Below are 20128 nucleotides of genomic sequence, written 5' to 3'. Positions count from 1 at the left end.
CAGGTGGATCGCCACCCAGTGCCTCAAGAAGTTCAACGACCTCCACCGGGTTGCACGGGTGAGTTGGCATTGGCCCCTGGCACTGGTTCTGCCTGCCAACCCCATCCACTCCCTCTTCCTGATGACCCTGTGGTTGGCACCGCACGACCCCTCACCCCGAGCACAATACCATGCCTGTACCCTGCCACCCACTAGCACACCCCACCCATTCTCAGCAACGGTGGCTATGCCTGACCCATACCATACCAGCCCCCCCACCGCCATGCATGAAGCGTGCGGCTCACATTCACAATCCCCCCCTCTCTCTATCCCGCAGGAGAGGTTGGCCCATAAAAGATGGGAAAGGGCCCAGATGGGTGGCAGGGTGACAGACATCAGAGTCCTTACCCACTTTGAGGAGATTTTAGAGCTGAGTCTGGAGTTCAAGATTTGAATCTTCTGAGCCTCTGGAACAGGGGTTGGCGCCGCGTTGATATATGCTTCAAAACAAGCTAGCCAGTGCTGAAAGTCCTTTCTGGCATCACTTGCGTGTGGATCCAGCTGCAGTTGATCTAGTTTAATCCGGAGGTCCATCTTCTGAATCAGACACTAATAAAGTGAGGCACGACCTAGTTGGCTGGAGACAAAGTTGAATTCAAACTGAGGCTTTATTAGTACCTGAAGTGTGGCCTCCTACAGCAGCTGACAAAATGGCTGCTAGCTGAAGGCCACGCATATTTATAACCCGGCTCCTGGGCGGAGCTGGCATGCAGGGGCCTAGGTGAACCTGTAGTGCAGGTTCTACCGTACAACCCTTAATAAAGGAACACAGTGGTTTACAACACGTAAACACCATTTCCATATCATTAACAGGCCCGAACCCGGTACTCTCCGGGGCCTCCGCGATTCTCCTCCAATGGGCCGAGTTCACTCATGCTTTCAAAAATCATAAAACATTCTCCCCCAACGGCGCGATGTCTGCCGACTGGCGCCAAAAATGGCGCCAATCAGACGGGCATCGCGCCGGCCCAAAGGGCCCAGACGGGTGGCGGGGTGACAGACATCAGAGTCCTCACCCACTTTGAGGAACGGACCCTGGGGGTTTGGGGGTGTTCGCTGAAGACAGATTGGTCACTGACATCGAGCATGACCTGCACTGCAGAGTTGAGTATCCACCGGCCCCCATCCAAATGACAGGTCACATGTGTGCTGTTCATGCCAGACATAATGATCCTTCCCTTTCACTGACCACATGTCCATTATCCCACATGATCTCCACCTGATGGTGCCGGTCCATCTGGGGTGCTCCACCACGCTACCCCCCCCCCCCCCCCCACCACCACCACCACCCCGGCTTCCAAGGAGCATCGCGGAGGAGAGCTCCGAGGATGTCATCGTTAAGGTGTCACAGCTGTCATCCCCACCTTCCACCAGCGCAGAGACCCATCTCAGTGGGCAAAAGTAGTGGACAGGCTTCTGGGGCACAATCTGGTGATCACCACACAGTTGCTGATGCACATCAGGTAGAGGCAGGAACTTCCAGGGGAGACAGCAGTTGGAAGTCTGCTGCATGCCTAGCTGGGTCCCAATCGGATGTCGAACTTCTGGACCTGGTTATCCTAGAGCTGATGCAGACGCTAGGGTGCAGCCGTGAGATTCAGAGTGAGATGTCAATGACCTCCAGCAGTTCCATAGCTGACTGGATGAGTCCCAAAGGCCACAGGCACAGGAGATGGCGGCGGCAATGCATGACACCGAGGCCAACACTGCTAGGGTAGCGATCAAAGTGGAAAGCCTGCAGCACAACGTCAGCAACAAGAGTGGTGGTGTCCAAGACATTGCGGAGTAAGTGAAGGCCAGGGCTGAGAACCTTGACAGCATGCCCTGGTTGCTGGAGGAGCGTGTCCCTGATGTAGATGGACCTTGCAGAGGCGCTGCGGAGAAATCCCAGTCTCAGGTGGGCATTGCCAAGGTGTTTTGGTGCATGGGGAGACCGTTGAACAGCAATGGCAGGGATTTTTGGAGACCCTGCCAATCTCAGAGAACCCCCTCCATATCAGAGACCCCCATATCAGAGACACCCTATATCAGAGACCCTTCCATCAGTTACCCTTTCCTGGAAGCTAAAGCTCAGTCCAGGCAAAAACATTACCAGACATTTGCAATGACCCTTAAATTCCATTAAACGCAAAGTCCATTCAGTACCTGTGCAATTAAGTTTACAGCCCCTCATGTCTAACATGAGACATTTGTGTGCCCTATGTTCAAAGGATATTTATCACTTATGCTGTAGTATTAAATTACTGAGTCCTCTTCAATTGCTGGAATAAATTCTGTTTGTCCTCATCCTCATCCTTCCAACTATGAAATCTGACAGACATGTAGAAAACAATTTATTTCAGTTGTGGTGTCTTCTAAAGCTGCACCTTTGCTGATGGCAGAAAAGGGCAATGAACGGCAGGTTCTGCCACAAGTGCAAAACAGGAAGATTCCCAATACGGATTTGGGTTGTTGTTTTTGGCATTACCACCTTTTGTCTAGCCACTGGTCATCATGACACCCACAGCATGATGCCAGTTTCATCTTTTGGCAACTAGTGATTCCTAAGTGTCATAATCGATATTTAGGGCCTTCATGTCACATTTGCAAGCATTTTGCGCATCCCACTGGTCATCTAACTCCGACTGCCTCACTTCAGAAAGTCCTCGGGTATGCAAATATCTTCCATTCCAGTCATGCCCAAGCCAACAAAGCCTTCACTGTTTATCATTGAAATTCTATGTCAGCTGTTATATATTTATATCACTGAAATAAAGTTGTTTATTTTATAGAAATTTGGACTAGGGAGATGGGATCCTACAGCAATAACTGACCAGTAACTGATGGAATAGATTGTTACATTCCATGACATGTTGCATGTCAGTGGTCATTTAAGTTTCACAAATGATTCACACATTCAACTCATGTTTAGTAAGTTTTGGTATTTACTGCATTGTCAGAGGTACCATATTGATGAGCTGTTAAACTAATACCACAAATGTTTTTTTAGACCTAAAAAAAAATCACATGGCAATATTCAAAGAGCTGGGAATTCTTCTTCTGTCTCATCCAAAAGCACCCTCCTCCCCCAACTAAAAATTGTCCAATCATGTATGTCCAAAACTGTTTCAAAACCTTCCTGTCCTCAAATTGCTGACATAACAACGTTACATTTCAAAGTAATTCATCGTTCACTGGCTGCTTTAATCATGCGAGTCCCTGACAGGAGTGGTATGTTCATCAACCATGTGGGAGGGAGTCTTTCCAAATTAATATTGCAATTTTCTGAGACTCAAATATATAAGACCTTTGTTCATAAATTAGAATTATTTTCATCTCTTTATCTAACAATTTCTCCTGTGCCTATGTTGCTATTATTTTATTTGTGGTCAGTACTGAATTCTCATTAACACCCAAATGAACACCACTTCTCCATAAACACATTTTCCTGAGTATTACCATTTCTGCTTGCTGTGAATCTTTATTTGCATGATCTACAAAATAGAGCCATCTAAAACTCTCTTAAAGATATGTTTTGTAAGGAAAATACCAAGAATGACTTTCACTCTAAAACATTATTGACTGTCACCAAGTACCATTACTTTGCTTGCATTAGCTTAGCTACTGTCCATGCTTAGTATTCCAAAGGTAAATAAGTATCAACACCCTTTTAGTTTTACTGTGTCTTCGACAGTTGGACAGTTCTTGGAATCCTATTTGTTTCAACATAGCCATATCTTGGAATATAATTCTTAATAACTATTAGAGACTTCACAAATACTGAATCAGTCCATGTCCAAATACAGCAAGACCTGGCAATATTCAGGCTTGGGCTGACAAATGGCAAGTGACATTCGCGCCACATAAGTGCCACACAACGACCATCTCCAACAAAAGAGAATCTAACCATCACCCTTGACATTCAATGGAATTATCATAACTAAATCCCCCACTATCAGCATCCTGTAGGTTATCATTGACCAGAAACTGAACTGAACGGGCTGTATAAAAAGTGTAGTTACAGGGGTATAGTGGTTTGTAATATTACCATTGTATTATACCAGTGGTATTTGCAATCTACAGACTTGGGGCAATGCTTTGGGGACCCAGGTGCACATCCTACCATGGCAGATTGTGAGATTTGAATTCACTAAAAATCTGGAATTAAAAGTCTGATGAGGACCATGAAACCATTGTCAATTGTGGTAAAAACCCATCTGGTTCATTACCGTACCTGGTCTGGCCTATACATGACTCCAGATCAGCAATGTGGTTGACTCTTAATTTGAAGAGTTTCTAGGAATGGGCAATAAATGCTGGCACAGCCAACGATGGCATGACAAAAAAAGAGGTCAGAGACTAGGAATTCTGTGTTGAGTAACTAACCTCCGACTCCACAAAGCTTGTTCAGGCACAAGTCAGGAGTGTTATGGCATACTCTCCACTTGCTTGGTTGAGTGCAGCTCCAACACTCAACAAGCTAGACACCATCCAGAGCAAAGCAGCCGCTAGATTGGCACCCCTTCCACATTCACTCTCTCCACCACAGACGAACAATGGCAGCAGTGTGTACCAAGACTCCTGCTGAGGCAGTCCCTTCCAAACCCACAGCCGCTACCATCTGGAAGGACAAGGGCAGAAGACACATGGGAATACCACAACCTGGAAGTTCCCTTCCAAGTCACTCACCATCCTGGCTTGGAAATATATCTGTTGTTTCACAGTTGCTGAGTCAAAATCTTGGAGCTCACACATCCCCTGCAGTCTAACACCATTCTGGGTGCACCTACACTACAGGGACTGCAGCCCTTCTCACGGGCAATTAAGGATGAACCTTGCACATGGGGCTGAATCTGGCCAGGCATAGCCAGCAACACCCACATCTCATAAATTAATTTTAAAATAACAGAATGTTTGTGCCACATCTGTAGTTACTGAATTTGTAATTTAAAGCAACAGCAAAAAGAAAATCTCGAATGTTTTGGGAATTGAAGTACATGGAAATATCAGCTGTGGTTCAGTAGGTTCATATTCCAATCCAGAACTTGAGCGCAAAAATGACATTGCATTGCAATACTGAGGGCTGCATTTCAAGAGGCACCCGAGATGTTAAACCAAGGCCTTATCTGCTCTTGCTGATGGGTGTAAAAGGTCCCATGACATTATTTCAAAGAAGTTATCCCTGAACCCTTGTCAATATTTATCCCTCCAACTTCCGGGTGCGGCGATGACCAGCTGAGTCGCACGTTTCGGCAGCTCCCGGTGGAACGGACTTTTGGGCTCTTAATAAGAGCCCCAACGGCAACTTTAACGGCTAAAAGTACTGTGCGGTGAACCAGAAGGGAATCCCCCCTGGATACGGATGAAAAAAGGAGAGGAAGGTGGCCGGATTGCGGTGGATCCTTTAGAGCAGCGGCAAAGAAGGCAAGCAAAAACCAAGATGGCGTCGGAAGGTGGCAGTTTAATATGGGGCCCTGACCAACAAGAGTTCCTGCGGCGCTGCGTGGAAGAACTCAAAAAGGAAATGAAGAAGGAGCTGTTGGCCCCGATACTACAGGCGACCGAAGGGCTAAAGGAGGAGCAAAAGACCCAGGGGCAGGAACTCCGGGTCGTGAAGGCAAAGGCTGCCGAGAATGAGGACGACATACAGGACCTGGTGGTGAAGACGGAGATGCACGAGGCACACAATAAACGATGTGTGGAAAGGCTGGAGGCGCTGGAGAACAACGCGAGGAGGAACGACTTAAGGATTCTTGGTCTTCCTGAAGGTGCGGAGGGAGCGGACGTCGGGGCATATGTGAGCACGATGCTGCACTCATTAATGGGAGCGGAGGTCCCGGCGGTCCGCTGGAGGTGGAGGGAGCATACCGAGTGATGGCGCGAGGACCGAGAGCAGGAGAAATTCCTAGAGCCATAGTGATGAGATTCCTCCGTTTTAAGGATAGAGAGATGGTCCTTAGATGGGCAAAGAAAACTCGGAGCAGTAAGTGGGAGAACGCGGTGATCCGCGTATACCAAGACTGGAGTGCGGAGGTGGCGAGAAGGAGGGCGAGCTTTAATCGGGCCAAGGCGGTGCTTCACAAAAAGAAGATAAAATTCGGAATGCTGCAACCGGCAAGACTGTGGGTCACATATCAAGGGAGGCACCACTACTTTGAGACGGCGGATGAGGCGTGGACTTTTATCGTGGAAGAAAAATTGGAATGAGCGGGTTATTAAAAAAGAACGTTTGAAACAAAGTGGTGGGGCGAGTATGGGGGGCGAAGAGGGGGGTAAAAAGGGGGGAAAGAGGAGTTTTATGTTATTAATCCTGCAATGTGGTAACTTTTCTCTCTTCCACAGGAGGTGGGGGGGGGAGGAAAGGAGGTGGAGGAGATGGGGCGTTGGCCATTGGGGGCGGGGCCAAGGGGGAAGCCCGGGCTCGGTTCCCGCGCTATGATAATCATGGCGGGAATAGGGAAGCAGGAAGGAGGGGGCGTCGCACGGTGCGAGCCGAGGTCACGGGGGGAAGCCGAGGTCGGCCAGAGTTGGTGACTTCTGGGAGCAACATGGGGGGTGTAACTACGCGAGTGGGGGATCTAGCGGGGGGGGTGGGAGGGGGGAATTATTGGGCTGCTGCTGCTGGGGAGAGGGGGGAGCTGGTATGGGGTGGGATGGGTGGGGGGCACCGCCTGGGGGGGACACAGCTGCGTGGGAACCGGGTGAGGAGCTGGAAAAAAGGGGATGGCTGATCGACAAGGGGGGGGGGGGGGGTAAAAAGCCCCCCAACCCGGCTGATTACGTGGAACGTGAGAGGGCTGAACGGCCGATAAAGAGGGCACAGGTACTCGCACACCTTAAGAAACTTAAGGCAGACGTGGTTATGTTACAGGAAACGCACTTGAAACTGATAGACCAGGTGAGACTACGCAAAGGTTGGGTGGGGCAGGTGTTCCATTCGGGGCTAGATGCGAAAAACAGGGGGGTGGCTATATTAGTAGGGAAGCGGGTAATGTTTGAGGCAAAGACTATAGTGGCGGATAGCGGGGGCAGATACGTGATGCTGAGTGGCAAACTACAGGGGGAGACGGTGGTTTTGGTAAACGTATATGCCCCGAACTGGGATAATGCCAATTTTATGAGGCATATGCTAGGACGCATCCCGGACCTAGAGGTGGGAAAGTTGGTAATGGGGGGAGATTTCAATACGGTGTTGGAACCAGGGCTGGACAGGTCGAGGTCCAGGACTGGAAGGAGGCCGGCAGCAGCCAAGGTGCTTAAAGATTTTATGGAGCAGATGGGAGGAGTAGACCCGTGGAGATTTAGCAGACCTAGGAGTAAGGAGTTTTCGTTTTTCTCCTATGTGCACAAAGTCTATTCGCGAATAGACTTTTTTGTTTTGGGAAGGGCGTTGATCCCGAAGGTGAGGGGAACGGAGTATACGGCTATAGCCATTTCGGATCACGCTCCACATTGGGTGGACTTGGAGATAGGGGAGGAAACAGAAGGGCGCCCACCCTGGAGAATGGACATGGGACTAATGGCAGATGAGGGGGTGTGTCTAAGGGTGAGGGGGTGCATTGAAAAGTACTTGGAACACAATGATAATGGGGAGGTCCAGGTGGGAGTGGTCTGGGAGGCGCTGAAGGCAGTGGTTAGAGGGGAGCTGATATCAATAAGGGCACATAAAGGAAAGCAGGAGAGTAGGGAACGGGAGCGGTTGCTGCAAGAACTTCTGAGGGTGGACAGGCACTATGCGGAGGCACCAGAGGAGGGACTGTACAGGGAAAGGCAAAGGCTACACGTAGAATTTGACTTGCTGACAACGGGTACTGCAGAGGCACAGTGGAGGAAGGCACAGGGTGTACAGTACGAATATGGGGAGAAGACGAGCAGGTTGCTGGCCCACCAATTGAGGAAAAGGGGAGCAGCGAGGGAAATAGGGGGAGTGAGGGATGAGGAAGGAGAGATGGAGCGGGGAGCGGAGAGAGTGAATGGAGTGTTCAAGGCATTTTATCAAAAATTATACGAAGCTCAACCCCCGGATGGGAGGGAGAGAATGATGGGCTTTCTGGACCGGCTGGAATTTCCCAAGGTGGAGGAGCAGGAAAGGGTGGGACTGGGAGCACAGATTGAAATAGAGGAAATAGTGAAAGGAATTAGGAGCATGCAGACGGGGAAGGCTCCGGGACCGGATGGATTCCCAGTTGAATTTTACAGGAAATATGTGGACTTGCTCGCCCCGCTAATGATGAGGACCTTTAATGAGGCAAAGGAAAGGGGACAGCTGCCCCCGACTATGTCTGAGGCAACGATATCGCTTCTCCTAAAGAAGGAAAAGGACCCGCTGCAATGCGGGTCCTATAGACCTATTTCCCTCCTAAATGTAGACGCTAAGATTCTGGCCAAGGTAATGGCAATGAGGATAGAGGATTGTGTCCTGAGGGTGGTCCATGAGGACCAAACTGGGTTTGTGAAGGGGAGACAGCTGAATACGAATATACGGAGGCTGCTAGGGGTAATGATGATGCCCCCACCAGAGGGGGAAGCGGAGATAGTGGTGGCGATGGATGCCGAGAAAGCATTTGATAGAGTGGAGTGGGATTATCTGTGGGAGGTGCTAAGGAGATTTGGTTTTGGAGATGAATATGTTGGATGGGTGGAGCTGTTGTATAGGGCCCCAGTGGCGAGTGTGGTCACGAATGGACGGGGATCTGCATACTTTCGGCTCCATAGAGGGACAAGGCAGGGATGCCCTCTGTCCCCATTATTGTTTGCACTGGCGATTGAGCCCCTGGCAATAGCATTGCAGGGTTCCAAGAAGTGGAGGGGAGTACTTAGAGGAGGAGAAGAACACCGGGTATCTCTGTATGCGGATGATTTGTTGTTATATGTAGCGGACCCGGCGGAGGGGATGCCAGAGATAATGCGGACACTTCGGGAGTTTGGAGAATTCTCAGGATATAAACTGAACATGGGGAAAAGTGAGTTGTTTGTGGTGCATCCAGGGGAGCAGAGCAGAGAAATAGAGGACATTCCGCTGAGGAAGGTAACAAGGGACTTTCGTTACTTGGGGATCCAGATAGCCAAGAATTGGGGTACATTGCATAGGTTAAATTTAACGCGATTGGTGGAACAAATGGAGGAGGACTTCAAGAGATGGGACATGGTATCCCTGTCACTGGCAGGGAGGGTGCAGGCGGTTAAAATGGTAGTCCTCCCGAGATGTCTCTTTGTGTTTCAGTGCCACCCGGTGGTGATCACGAAGGTTTTTTTCAAAAGGATCGAAAAGAGTATCATGAGTTTTGTGTGGGCCGGGAAGACCCCGAGAGTGAGGAAGGGATTCTTACAGCGTAGTAGGGATAGGGGGGGGCTGGCACTACCGAGCCTAAGTGAGTACTACTGGGCCGCCAATATCTCAATGGTGAGTAAGTGGATGGGAGAAGAGGAGGGAGCGGCGTGGAAGAGATTGGAGAGGGCGTCCTGTAGGGGGACTAGCCTACAAGCTATGGTGACGGCCCCATTGCCGTTCTCACCGAAGAAATACACCACAAGCCCGGTGGTGGTGGTGACTTTGAAAATTTGGGGACAGTGGAGACGGCATAGGGGAAAGACGGGAGCCTTGGTGGGGTCCCCGATAAGAAATAACCATAGGTTTGCCCCGGGGAGAATGGATGGGGGATTTGGAAAATGGCAAAGAGCAGGAGTAACGCAACTGAAAGATCTGTTTGTGGATGGGAAGTTCGCGGGTCTGGGAGCGCTGACCGAGAAATATGGGTTGCCCCAAGGGAATACATTCCGGTATATGCAACTGAGGGCTTTTGCGAGGCAACAGGTGAGGGAATTCCCGCAGCTCCCGACGCATGAGGTGCAGGACAGAGTGATCTCGAAGACATGGGTGGGGGACGGTAAGGTGTCAGATATATATAGGGAAATGAGGGACGAGGGGGAGATTATGGTAGATGAGCTGAAAGGGAAATGGGAAGAGCTGGGGGAGGAGATTGAGGAGGGGCTGTGGGCGGATGCCCTAAGCAGGGTAAACTCATCGTCCTCGTGTGCCAGGCTAAGCCTGATTCAATTTAAGGTGTTACACAGGGCGCATATGACTGGAGCACGGCTCAGTAAATTTTTTGGGGTAGAGAATAGGTGTGCGAGATGCTCGAGAAGCCCAGCGAATCACACCCACATGTTCTGGTCATGTCCGGCACTACAGGGGTTCTGGGTGGGGGTGACAAAGGGGCTTTCGAAAGTAGTGGGGGTCCAGGTCGAACCAAGCTGGGGGTTGGCTATATTTGGGGTTGCACAAGAGCCGGGAGTACAGGAGGCGAGAGAAGCCGATGTTTTGGCCTTTGCGTCCCTAGTAGCCCGGCGCAGGATACTGTTGATGTGGAAGGAAACCAAGCCCCCGGGGGTGGAGACCTGGATAAATGACATGGCAGGGTTTATAAAGCTGGAACGGATTAAGTTCGTCCTAAGGGGATCGGCTCAAGGGTTCACCAGGCGGTGGCAACCGTTCATCGAATACCTCACAGAAAGATAGAGGGAATGGAAAAGAAGAAGGTAGCAGCAGCAGCCCAGGGGGGGGGGGGGGGGGGGGGGGGGGGAGGAACCAGAAGGACTCTCAGGGTTGTTAATATATATGTATAATATGTATAGGTCGTTGCTATAAATAATTGTATATTGGACTGTTAAATCATATTTTTGGAGAGTGTTTATCTGAGACAAGGCAGTTGCCATTTAGTTTTAGTTTTCGTTTTTGTTATATATTATTTATTCTTTGTTTATAAAACAGGTCATTGTTATTTATACTGTTATATTATTGTGTAAAGGATACACAATGTACTGTGATGGTTGACCAAAAATTTTCAATAAAATATTTAAAAAAAATAAAAAATATTTATCCCTCCACCAATATCACACAAAAAACCACACTATCGGGTCATAATCACATTGCTTTTGTGGAAGCTTGATGTGCAAACAGGCTGCCACATTTCCTACACTGCAGTGACTACACTTCAAAAGTACGGTTGATTTTTGGATGTCTAATGGTTGCAAAAGGTACGATAATGCAAGTTTTCCTTGTCTTTTTATGGGGGAAAACAAGAAGTTATAAAAACAACAAAAATCACAAAATCTGATTTGGATTGTGACTGATAAACATTTGTTCAAAAAAAGTCGCACTTTATTACTCCATCTTATATTTACTTATGAGAATCTTCTCTTCACAAGTCAGTCCACAGTGTTCATAATTTATGATGGCAATCCTTTCGAAAGTAAATAATTATGTTTGCTTCTCCAGGTCTATCAATATTATGCAATCTATTCCATAAGGGATAATATTGTTAAATTTTCAACCATCAGTCCCACGCCACAACAGCATCATAATCTTCCACAAAACCATTGTTAAAATTCCCTTTCAGCTTTGAAGAAGTTTCTGCAAAATGATTGAAGGATATTCTTTCAAACTATCTTTATCACACAGGAAAAAGACAATGTTGTCGAGGAGAATACTGAGATTCAGGCTACTAGACTAGAAGGGCTTGAGGTTCATAAGGAGGAGGTGTTAGCAATTCTGGAAAGTGTGAAAATAGATAAGTGCCCTGGCGGATGGGATTTATCCTAGGATTCTCTGGGAAGCTAGGGAGGAGATTGCTGAGCCTTTGCCTTTGAGCTTTAAGTCATCTTTGTCTACAGGAATAGAGCCAGAAGACTGTAGGATAGCAAATGCTGTCCCCCTGTTCAAGAAGGGGAGTAGAGACAACCCAGGTAACTATAGACCAGTGAGCCTTACTTCTGTTGTGGGCAAAATCTTGGAAAGGTTTATAAGAGATAGGATGTATAATCATCTGGAAAGGAATAATTTGATTAGAGATAGTCAACACGGTTTTGTGAAGGGTAGGTCGTGCCTCACAAACGAGTTCTTTGAGACGGTGACCATACAGGTGGATGAGGGTATGCAGTTGATGAGGTGTATATGGATTTCAATAAAGCGTTTGATAAGGTTCCCCATGGTAGGCTACTATAGAAAATACGGAGGCATGGGATTCAGGGTGATTTAGCAGTTTGAATCAGAAATTGGCTAGCTGGAAGAAGACAAAGGGTGGTGGTTGATGGGAAATGTTCAGACTGGAGTCCAGTTACTAGTGGTGTACCACAAGGATCTGTTTTGGGGCCATTGCTGTTTGTCATTTTTATAAATGACCTGGACGAGGGCATAGAAGGATGGGTGAGTAAATTTGCAGATGACACTAAAGTTGGTGGAGTTGTGGACAGTGCGGAAGGATGTTACAAGGATGTTACAAGTTACAGAGGGACATAGATAAGCTGCAGTGCTGGGCTGAGAGGTGGCAAATGGAGTTTAATGCAGAAAAGTGTGAGGTGATTCATTTTGGAAGAAATAACAGGAAGACAGAGTACTGGGCTAATGGTAAGATTCTTGGCAGTGTGGATGAGCAGAGAGATCTCGGTGTCCATGTACATAGATCCCTGAAAGTTGCCACCCAGGTTGAGAGAGTTGTTAAGAAGGTGTCGGGTGTGTTAGCTTTTTATTGGTAGAGGGATTGAGTTTCGGAGCCATGAGGTCATGTTGCAGCTGTACAAAACTCTGGTGCAGCCGCATTTGGAATATTGCGTGCAATTCTGGTCGCCGCATTTTAGGAAGGATGTGGAAGCATTGGAAAGGGTGCAGAGATTTACCAGAATGTTGCCTGGTATGGAGGGATCGTCTTATGAGGAAAGGCTGAGAGACTTGAGGCTGTTTTCGTTAGAGAGGTCAAGAGGTGACTTAATTGAGACATACAAGATGATCAGAGGATTGGATAGGGTGGACAGTGAGAGCCTGTTTCCTCAGATGGTGATGTCTAGCATGAGGGGACATAGCTTTAAATTGAGGGGAGATAGATATGAGAGATGTCAGAGGTAGGTTCTTTACTCAGAGAGTAGTAAGGGTGTGAAATGCCCTGCCTGCAACAGTAGTGGACTCGCCAACACTAAGGGCATTCAAATGGTCATTGGATAGACATATGGACGATAAGGGAATAGTGTAGATGGGCTTTAGAGTGGTTTCACCGGTCGGTGCAACATCGAGGGCCATAGGGCCTGCACTGCGCTGTAATGTTCTATGTTCTAACGTAATCATAATTTCCGAAGTAATCAAAAGAACAATCACAGACTTCTGAAAAGCTCCCAAAGCTCCTGTACTGAATGTCTAGTAGGAAGGACATATTTTAAACAAAATGCTGCTGCGATTGTCTAGTCTACTTCATTTGAGGTATTTACCTGAAAAACAATTTGGCTTAGTTATCAACAGCTTTCACTATAACCTCAAAACATGAAGATGGCACTCACTCACAACAGTTGATCATCGGCAATGGCAGAATGAGACTCTTAAGTGGACATCAAGAGCCCACTTAAGAGACTCAGTTGGCTTTGGGTGGAAAGGCCACCATGAACCTTGCACATGGGGCTGAATCTGGCCAGAGATAGTAAGTAATGGGGTTACCGCCCAACACCCTCCTGTCTGATGAAATGCCGTCCCCAAACCTTGCCTCCAAGAGGGAATTAAATTTTTCTAATTTTTGTTGATACTGAAGGGAACACTTTCCGCTTCGTTACTCCCAGCATCAGTGAGAAATTGCACGCTTTGGCCTGTGATTTTCTATCTGTGCAGATGAATGGATCAAACTCATGGCATGCAGGCACTGAAGCAGAAAATCACCCTCAGATGCCCCAGATATAAAACTGTTTAATTCCTCATCACTCAAAATAAATCTCTTATTCTCTTCAACAGGCTTAAGGTTTTCAGCAATAGCTAGTATTTATATATCATCTTTATTGTAAAAAAAATGCCCACGGTGCTTCACAGGAATTTTGAAAAGCAATATTTAACACCAAGCCACCAAAAGATATGTCAAAGCTTGGTTTTAAGGAGCCTCTTAAAGAAGGAAAGGGTGGTAAAATAGCACAGGGAATTCGAAGGGAATTCAGCTTTGCAAGCTGAAAGCACAGTTGCCAATCGTGACTAATTAAAATTAGGGGTGCTCTTGATAACAGAATCAGAGGAGCACAGATGTCTGAAGACAATTGTGGGACTAAAGGAGATAGGGTAGGGACCATGGAGGAATTTGACAACAATAATGAGCATTTTTAAACTAGAGGCATTGCTTAACTGAGAGCCCGTTTAGATCAGTGAGCACATGTGTGATGGGTGAACAGGACCAGGCGCAAGAACACAGACAAGAGTTTTGGCCGGCCTCAAATTTACATAGGATGCAATGCAGAACGGCCAGGAGTGCAGTCGAACAGTCAAATCTAGAGGCAACACAGGCATTATTGAGGGCTCTGGCAACAGATAAGCTGCGGCAAGATATAGTGAGGCAATGTTATGGAGGTGGAAGTAGACGCTCTCAGTGATGGTGCTAATTAAATGAACACCTCATCTCAGGGTCAAATATGATACCAGGGTTGCAAACAGCTTGGTTCAGCCTTAGAAAGTTGCCAGCACAGGGATGGAGTCAGTGGCTAAGGAATTGAGTTTGTGCTTCGTAATATTCAATTGAAGAAAAGTTCTGCTTATCCAGTACTGGTTGTCAAGACAGTCTGGAAAAGAGCTGGTGATGAGGTAAAGCTGTGTAAAATCAGCGTGCATGTGAAAATTGACACTGGGTGTAATTTCATGCTCCCCAAGGGGCATTAGGGTGACTAGACATGTCAAGTGGGATGCCACAGCCTGTTGTTGAGTGCGGCACCTCTTTTTTGCGCATGCTGTGCCCCTCAATGGCAACAAAGAAGGCACTCAGCGAAAAATACCACCTGCTCTTAACAACACCCCATCGCGGGAGCCCCCTAGTGACTCCACTCGTCCTCTTCGGGGTGCTTCAATGACAATCGTAGAAAACTGGGGAATTGTGAATCGCGATGCAGCCAACAGACTGCCTAATTGAGACTTAATCCTAATGGAGTTCCCGTAAAAGGCCATGGTAGGTTTGCCACCGGCCCTCCTGCCTATGTATGGCCTCACTGCCAAAACCCTTCAATTACGCCCTGTGGTTTATGATGATGTCACTGAGTCAAGGCATGTAGATGAGGAGGGCCGAGGATTCAGAGAAGCTGTACCCACTCATCCATGCTTGAGTGAACCCAGATGTTAACTTATCTTTTTCCGGCACACACATACCGCCTATATATTGCTTGCATCGTTCTTTTCCTTTGGCAGTCACATTTCAGTTACATAGGAAAGCTTGGAAGGAGAAAACACTATTCATTCCATTAAACTTCAGGCCATGTAAAATCTGATCTATCATGCACTCTATCCTCTTCAATGCATTAGCAACAATGGAGAATTGTTTGTTAGTTTGTTTTTTTGAAACTTTTTATTTAAAACAAATTTGTAACATTTCCAGAGAGAAAACAGGCCCTATGCAAAGAGCCTTAACATAGTGAAAACAAACAGTGGGAAAGAATAAACTTGTTAATAATTGGCAGCTCTGTTTACCTTGCCCCACGTGTTCAATTAAACTAACGTGGCTCTAACCCCCCCCCCCCCCCCCCCCCTTGGGTGCCGCTGCTGTCGGTTTCCTGCATTGTTCCCTGAGAGTCTGCAGGCGACCTTCTCCCCCGGGGGATCCCCAGACACCCCCCCCCCCCCCCCTTGCCCACTTAAGTCTTCTCTGCTCTCCTTCCCGGCTGCCCGCCCCCCCCAACCTCCCCTACCCCCCCCGAGGCCCGACCTACCAGGCCAGCCCTGCGCTTGGCCCTAGCCTGCCCCTTCTCCTACTCTCCCTGGGGCCCCCTGACCTACGCTAGCTACGCTGACCCCTGCCCTTGGCGCCTGTCTGTCTCCCACCCGAGCGCTCGGGCCCTCCCCCCACACCAAGGACCCATTAACCTGATTGTATCTCACCGTGCCCTTTCAAGTCCCTTAACCAGCCCCTAGCCCATCCCCCGATCTCCTGCCAAAAGGTACCAAGCGCAGTGCCCCCTTTGCAGGGCCCCTCTCTCTACCACCCACCCCCCCCCCCCCCCCCCCCCACCCCCCCTCTCCCCCCTCTCGATGCTATCCTCCCAAAACACCCTACACAATGCGCCCTCCAGCCCCCGCTCTCTGTCCCGGCTGAAAACAATCTTGGATAGAACATTACAGTACAGGATAATTTAACAAACCGCCGCCACACAAAAGCTCTGAGAGCCAAGAGTCCTTTAGTTCAAGTCCAGCTTCTTCTTTTAATAAAAGTCCACACCTAGTCAGAGCAAATTAGGTTAACAGACCGCCGCCACTGTACAGCACTGAGAAAACTAAGTGCCCATTAGTTCAAGTCCAGCTTCTTTTCTTTAATAAAAGTCCAAACCTGTTCTGGTTTTCTCAAACATAACCCAAAGCTTCGCAGGATACAGCATTACAAACCTCACCTCCTTTTGTAGAGGGCTGCCTTTACCTTGATGAATCCTGCACGCCTCTTGGCCAACTCCGTTCCCAAGTCCTGGTAGATGCGCACCTCACAATTCTCCCATCTGCTGCTCCTCTCCGCCTTGGCCCACCGCAGCATACGTTCCCTGTCAGCAAGCCGGTGAAAGCGGACCACCAAGGCCCTCGGTCAGTCGCCCGTCCTGGGCTTCCTTGCGGGGGCTCGATGCGCCCCATCCAACTCCAGGGGCAGGGGAAGGCCTCCGGCCCCATCGCGCCTCAAACATGCCTTTCACGTATGCACCCACATCCGACCACTTGCAGCCCTCAGGGAGGCCAACGATCCTCAAATTCTGCCTCCTGGCTCTGTTCCCCAGCTCTTCAAGCTGCTCCTGCATCCTCCTCTGGCGGGCATTCAGCTCTTCCAACTCGTGCTCCAACTCCGCCACCGTGTCCGCCTGGCTGGAGAACTTCACCTCGACCTCCCTGAGCGCCTTCTCCTGGACCGCCTGCGCCTCGACCATTCGGTCCATTACCACCCTCATTGGTTCTAACGTGTCCCTCAATTTGGCGAAGCAGTTCTTAAAAAACTCCATCTGCTGCTCCCTTGGTCAGTGAGCCTCCGCTCACTGGTCCCTGCCGTACGCCATGTTTCGCCGCCTGGCTTGGGGTCCCCGCTGCTCCCGCTTCGAGCCCTGCCGCTCCACTCAACCACTTCTGGTCCAGCTGCTCATACCCTGGGGGGGGGGGGACAGGTTGCCAGGTCCCGCAAAAGTCTGTTTAAAAGGTCCGTTTGCCCATCGCAGGCGGGAGCATCCAACCTGCGACCTGCTTCCTTGAGGGCGCCACCGGAAGTCCAACAATGGAGAATTGTTAACTATCCTCTGCGCCCTGTGAACAATTTTTAAAAGCTGGAAAGGAGTGTCAAGATGAGGTTATTATACATGATCAGTAAAGAAATAACAGGTCCTGTGCCAGACAGTAAAAATAGCTTCTGTCTGAGGAACACTATCAGCTACTTAATGAATCAGATAATCAATGTTTTCCTAATTCCTTTGTTCAATACAGATTGAGGTTTATTCTTATTTAAGCATAAAATAATCGCACACACATATGTTTACATTTCAGATACAACAAGAGTAGAAAATAACAGCCTTCTGTTTCCTTTAATTGACATTACTGGATATAATAGAAGTAGGTTTCCGCAGTAATTTGACAACTGTAAAACGTCAAAGTATAATGTGCAATATAAAGGCCATAGTATAGAACAGAAATGCACCAACAGTAAAGCGGTAGGTGTATAACAATACCGGTCAATAAAACACTGGCAAACTAATGCTATCCAGAAAGAAAATACTGAATACAACGAAGTGATTGTGTCTCAATAGTCAAACCACTTACAGAGGACAAAATTCAGAAAAATAATTAGTTTGTAATCCACAGGATTCCATTAATGATTAGTACATCAAAGAAACTAAACGCACCATTTCTGTGAATACCAATAAAATTACAGCTGTGTCCTGCAACAAATATTCATACTGGTTACAATGGCTCAATTTCTAAAGCAAGATGCTAAGGCATCAAGTTGTAGGGATGTGGCATACTTAGCACAAAATGATGTGAACAAAATGATCTGTAAAATTATGTAAATTTCACAGTAAAATCAACTTATTTTATATTTTGTCATTTAGTCTTCCTATTTTTAAAAAAAGATTGAGATTAGATTAATTGAAATCTATAAGCCTTAATCAGAGTCATCACTGCTGTCAAAAAGATTGAGCTGTATTTTGTTTTGTGCTTCTTTTCCAAATAAAGGGTTTGGTAGTTTTGAATAGGAGCTCTGTTGAGTTAGACTTAAAGGACTAAACCATGACTGAAGTTGATGTTCAGATTCCATACCATTCTTCAAATGATTCTCTTGTAAGAAGTTAGGAGGCTGCCGTGGAAGATTTCTCATTGCTGCTTTAGGAATCTCTTTCCTTACGTTCTGCTGTTGTGGGTAATTTTCCTTCTTTACATGTCCCTGCCAGCTCCCACCTCTCACATAGAGACCTTCAAGAGGGTGTCTTCGCTTTTCATAAGAAGCATTGCCAAACACTTTGTTCTCACTCATATTTGTTTGCCTCTGGATGACTGCTTTAATCTTGGGTTTATCCAAAGCAGTTTGTTTCATGATGACATTCATAGTCTTTGCTTTGGTGATGTTTTCCTTTTTCTTATTATGTGTAATGTAGGCGGTTGTCCTTTTAGTGTTTCTTCCAGTTGCTATCTTTCTACCTGGAGTAACCCTACAACCTCTCCTTGTATTGTTATTCTTCATAGTTATGTCCTGCCACATATTCTGACCAAATTTATATTTTACACTTGGATTGAAAGGTATAGGACCCCATTTGTTTTCTTTATCACTGTGATGCATTTTCTGAATACGGTACTGTTCAGGTGCAATGGGAGTACAGGGTGATTTACTCTTTGTGCCATTCTGGTATTCAGCTAATTTGACATCTGCATGGGAAAGTGCTCGGGAAGATAATCCACTTGGCAAAACCTCCTTGTGCACAATCTGATTCACAGGGCTTGTAGATATTATGTGGTTTGAATTTGTTGCAGTCAAACGCAATGAAGTGTCTTCAGCCTTGCCTCTACAACATGAAGACATGGCATTCTGCTCATGAATGAAAGTACACTGCCCCATCCTGGCAGCCTCTGGTAAAGTTTTCTGGGAAACATTCGGATGATTCTTGCTACTACCATTAGGTAATATTTCTGTACCCTCTGCTTTGGTGTCACAAGGCTGGTAATTGTCTGTTAGTGCAGGATGAGGTTGGAATGATGTTTTCCAAACTCTTGTACTTTCATAACAAGCCTGCTTTTTACTGACAATACAAAGCTTCTCATCTGAACAGGGAGTTGTTTGTGTCATATTGTTCTGCACCCGGATAATAGGGTGTGTGTTAGAAGTGAGATTATGGATTTCGGACAGTATTTCTTCAACCTGAAAGCGGTCTTTAAAACAACTGAGCTGTTCGCACATTTTCTGATGTTGCTGACATTGTGAATGTTTTATCCCATCCAGGCACTCCTGCATTTTCTGTAGTTGAGTGTTAAGATTATTCACTTCCATCTCCTTCTGTAAGAGAAAACGTCATGGTGTTTCATGAAAATATGCTCACCACTGTCCTAAACACTATGTACAGTTACATTTTCTGGTGACAATTTTTCTCTGGAACAATGTATCAAACTCTATTATGACTATTTGTCTGTCGCAATAGATGCCCTAGGTGTAACTCCTAACTCTCTGTTTATTGCAACTGCGTACACAAATTATATTTGCTAAATAATAGAAAGGATGCTGAAACTAAGGATAATTATTCTACATGAAAAATGTACTTAACTATCATAGCCAGAGTATCACCTGCGATAGCTTCTCTTACTGCAACCCTACAGTGTTACTTCCGGTGTCATCCAAGAATCTATCCTTGGTCCCCTCCTATTTTGCATCTATATGCTACCCCTCAGCATTATCATCCAAAACACAGCATTAGTTTTTACAGGTTGACACCCAGCTTTACCTCATCACCAACTTTCTCAACACCACCAAGTCCTGTTCTCCCATCATCCCTGCTTGCCGACCTAGATTGAGTCATTGCCTATGTGGGGACCAATTTTAAAATTCTCATATTCGTTTTTAAATCCCTCATGGCCTCATCCTTCCCTATGTCTGTAATTTCA

The 20128-nt window shown here is 47.1% G+C and overlaps 1 protein-coding gene across 1 annotated transcript in view; it reads right to left on the bottom strand.

Moving 5' to 3' along the window:
• Window positions 1-18101: 18101 nt before the first annotated feature.
• ccdc36 (coiled-coil domain containing 36) overlaps window positions 18102-20128 on the bottom strand; it is a 70153-nt gene continuing 68126 nt past the window's right edge. Inside the window, exon 7 of the mRNA XM_072470897.1 lies at window positions 18102-19526. Within this exon, the coding sequence (XP_072326998.1) occupies window positions 18144-19526 (1383 nt within the window). The 3' untranslated portion in view covers window positions 18102-18143. The remainder of the gene's footprint in view (window positions 19527-20128) is intronic.

This window comes from Scyliorhinus torazame, chromosome 13 (genome assembly GCF_047496885.1).
Source record: "Scyliorhinus torazame isolate Kashiwa2021f chromosome 13, sScyTor2.1, whole genome shotgun sequence".
Taxonomy (NCBI): Eukaryota; Metazoa; Chordata; class Chondrichthyes; order Carcharhiniformes; family Scyliorhinidae; genus Scyliorhinus; species Scyliorhinus torazame.
The sequence above is the reverse complement of the archived record's forward strand: the minus strand, read 5'-3'. Positions and strand labels throughout refer to the sequence as shown.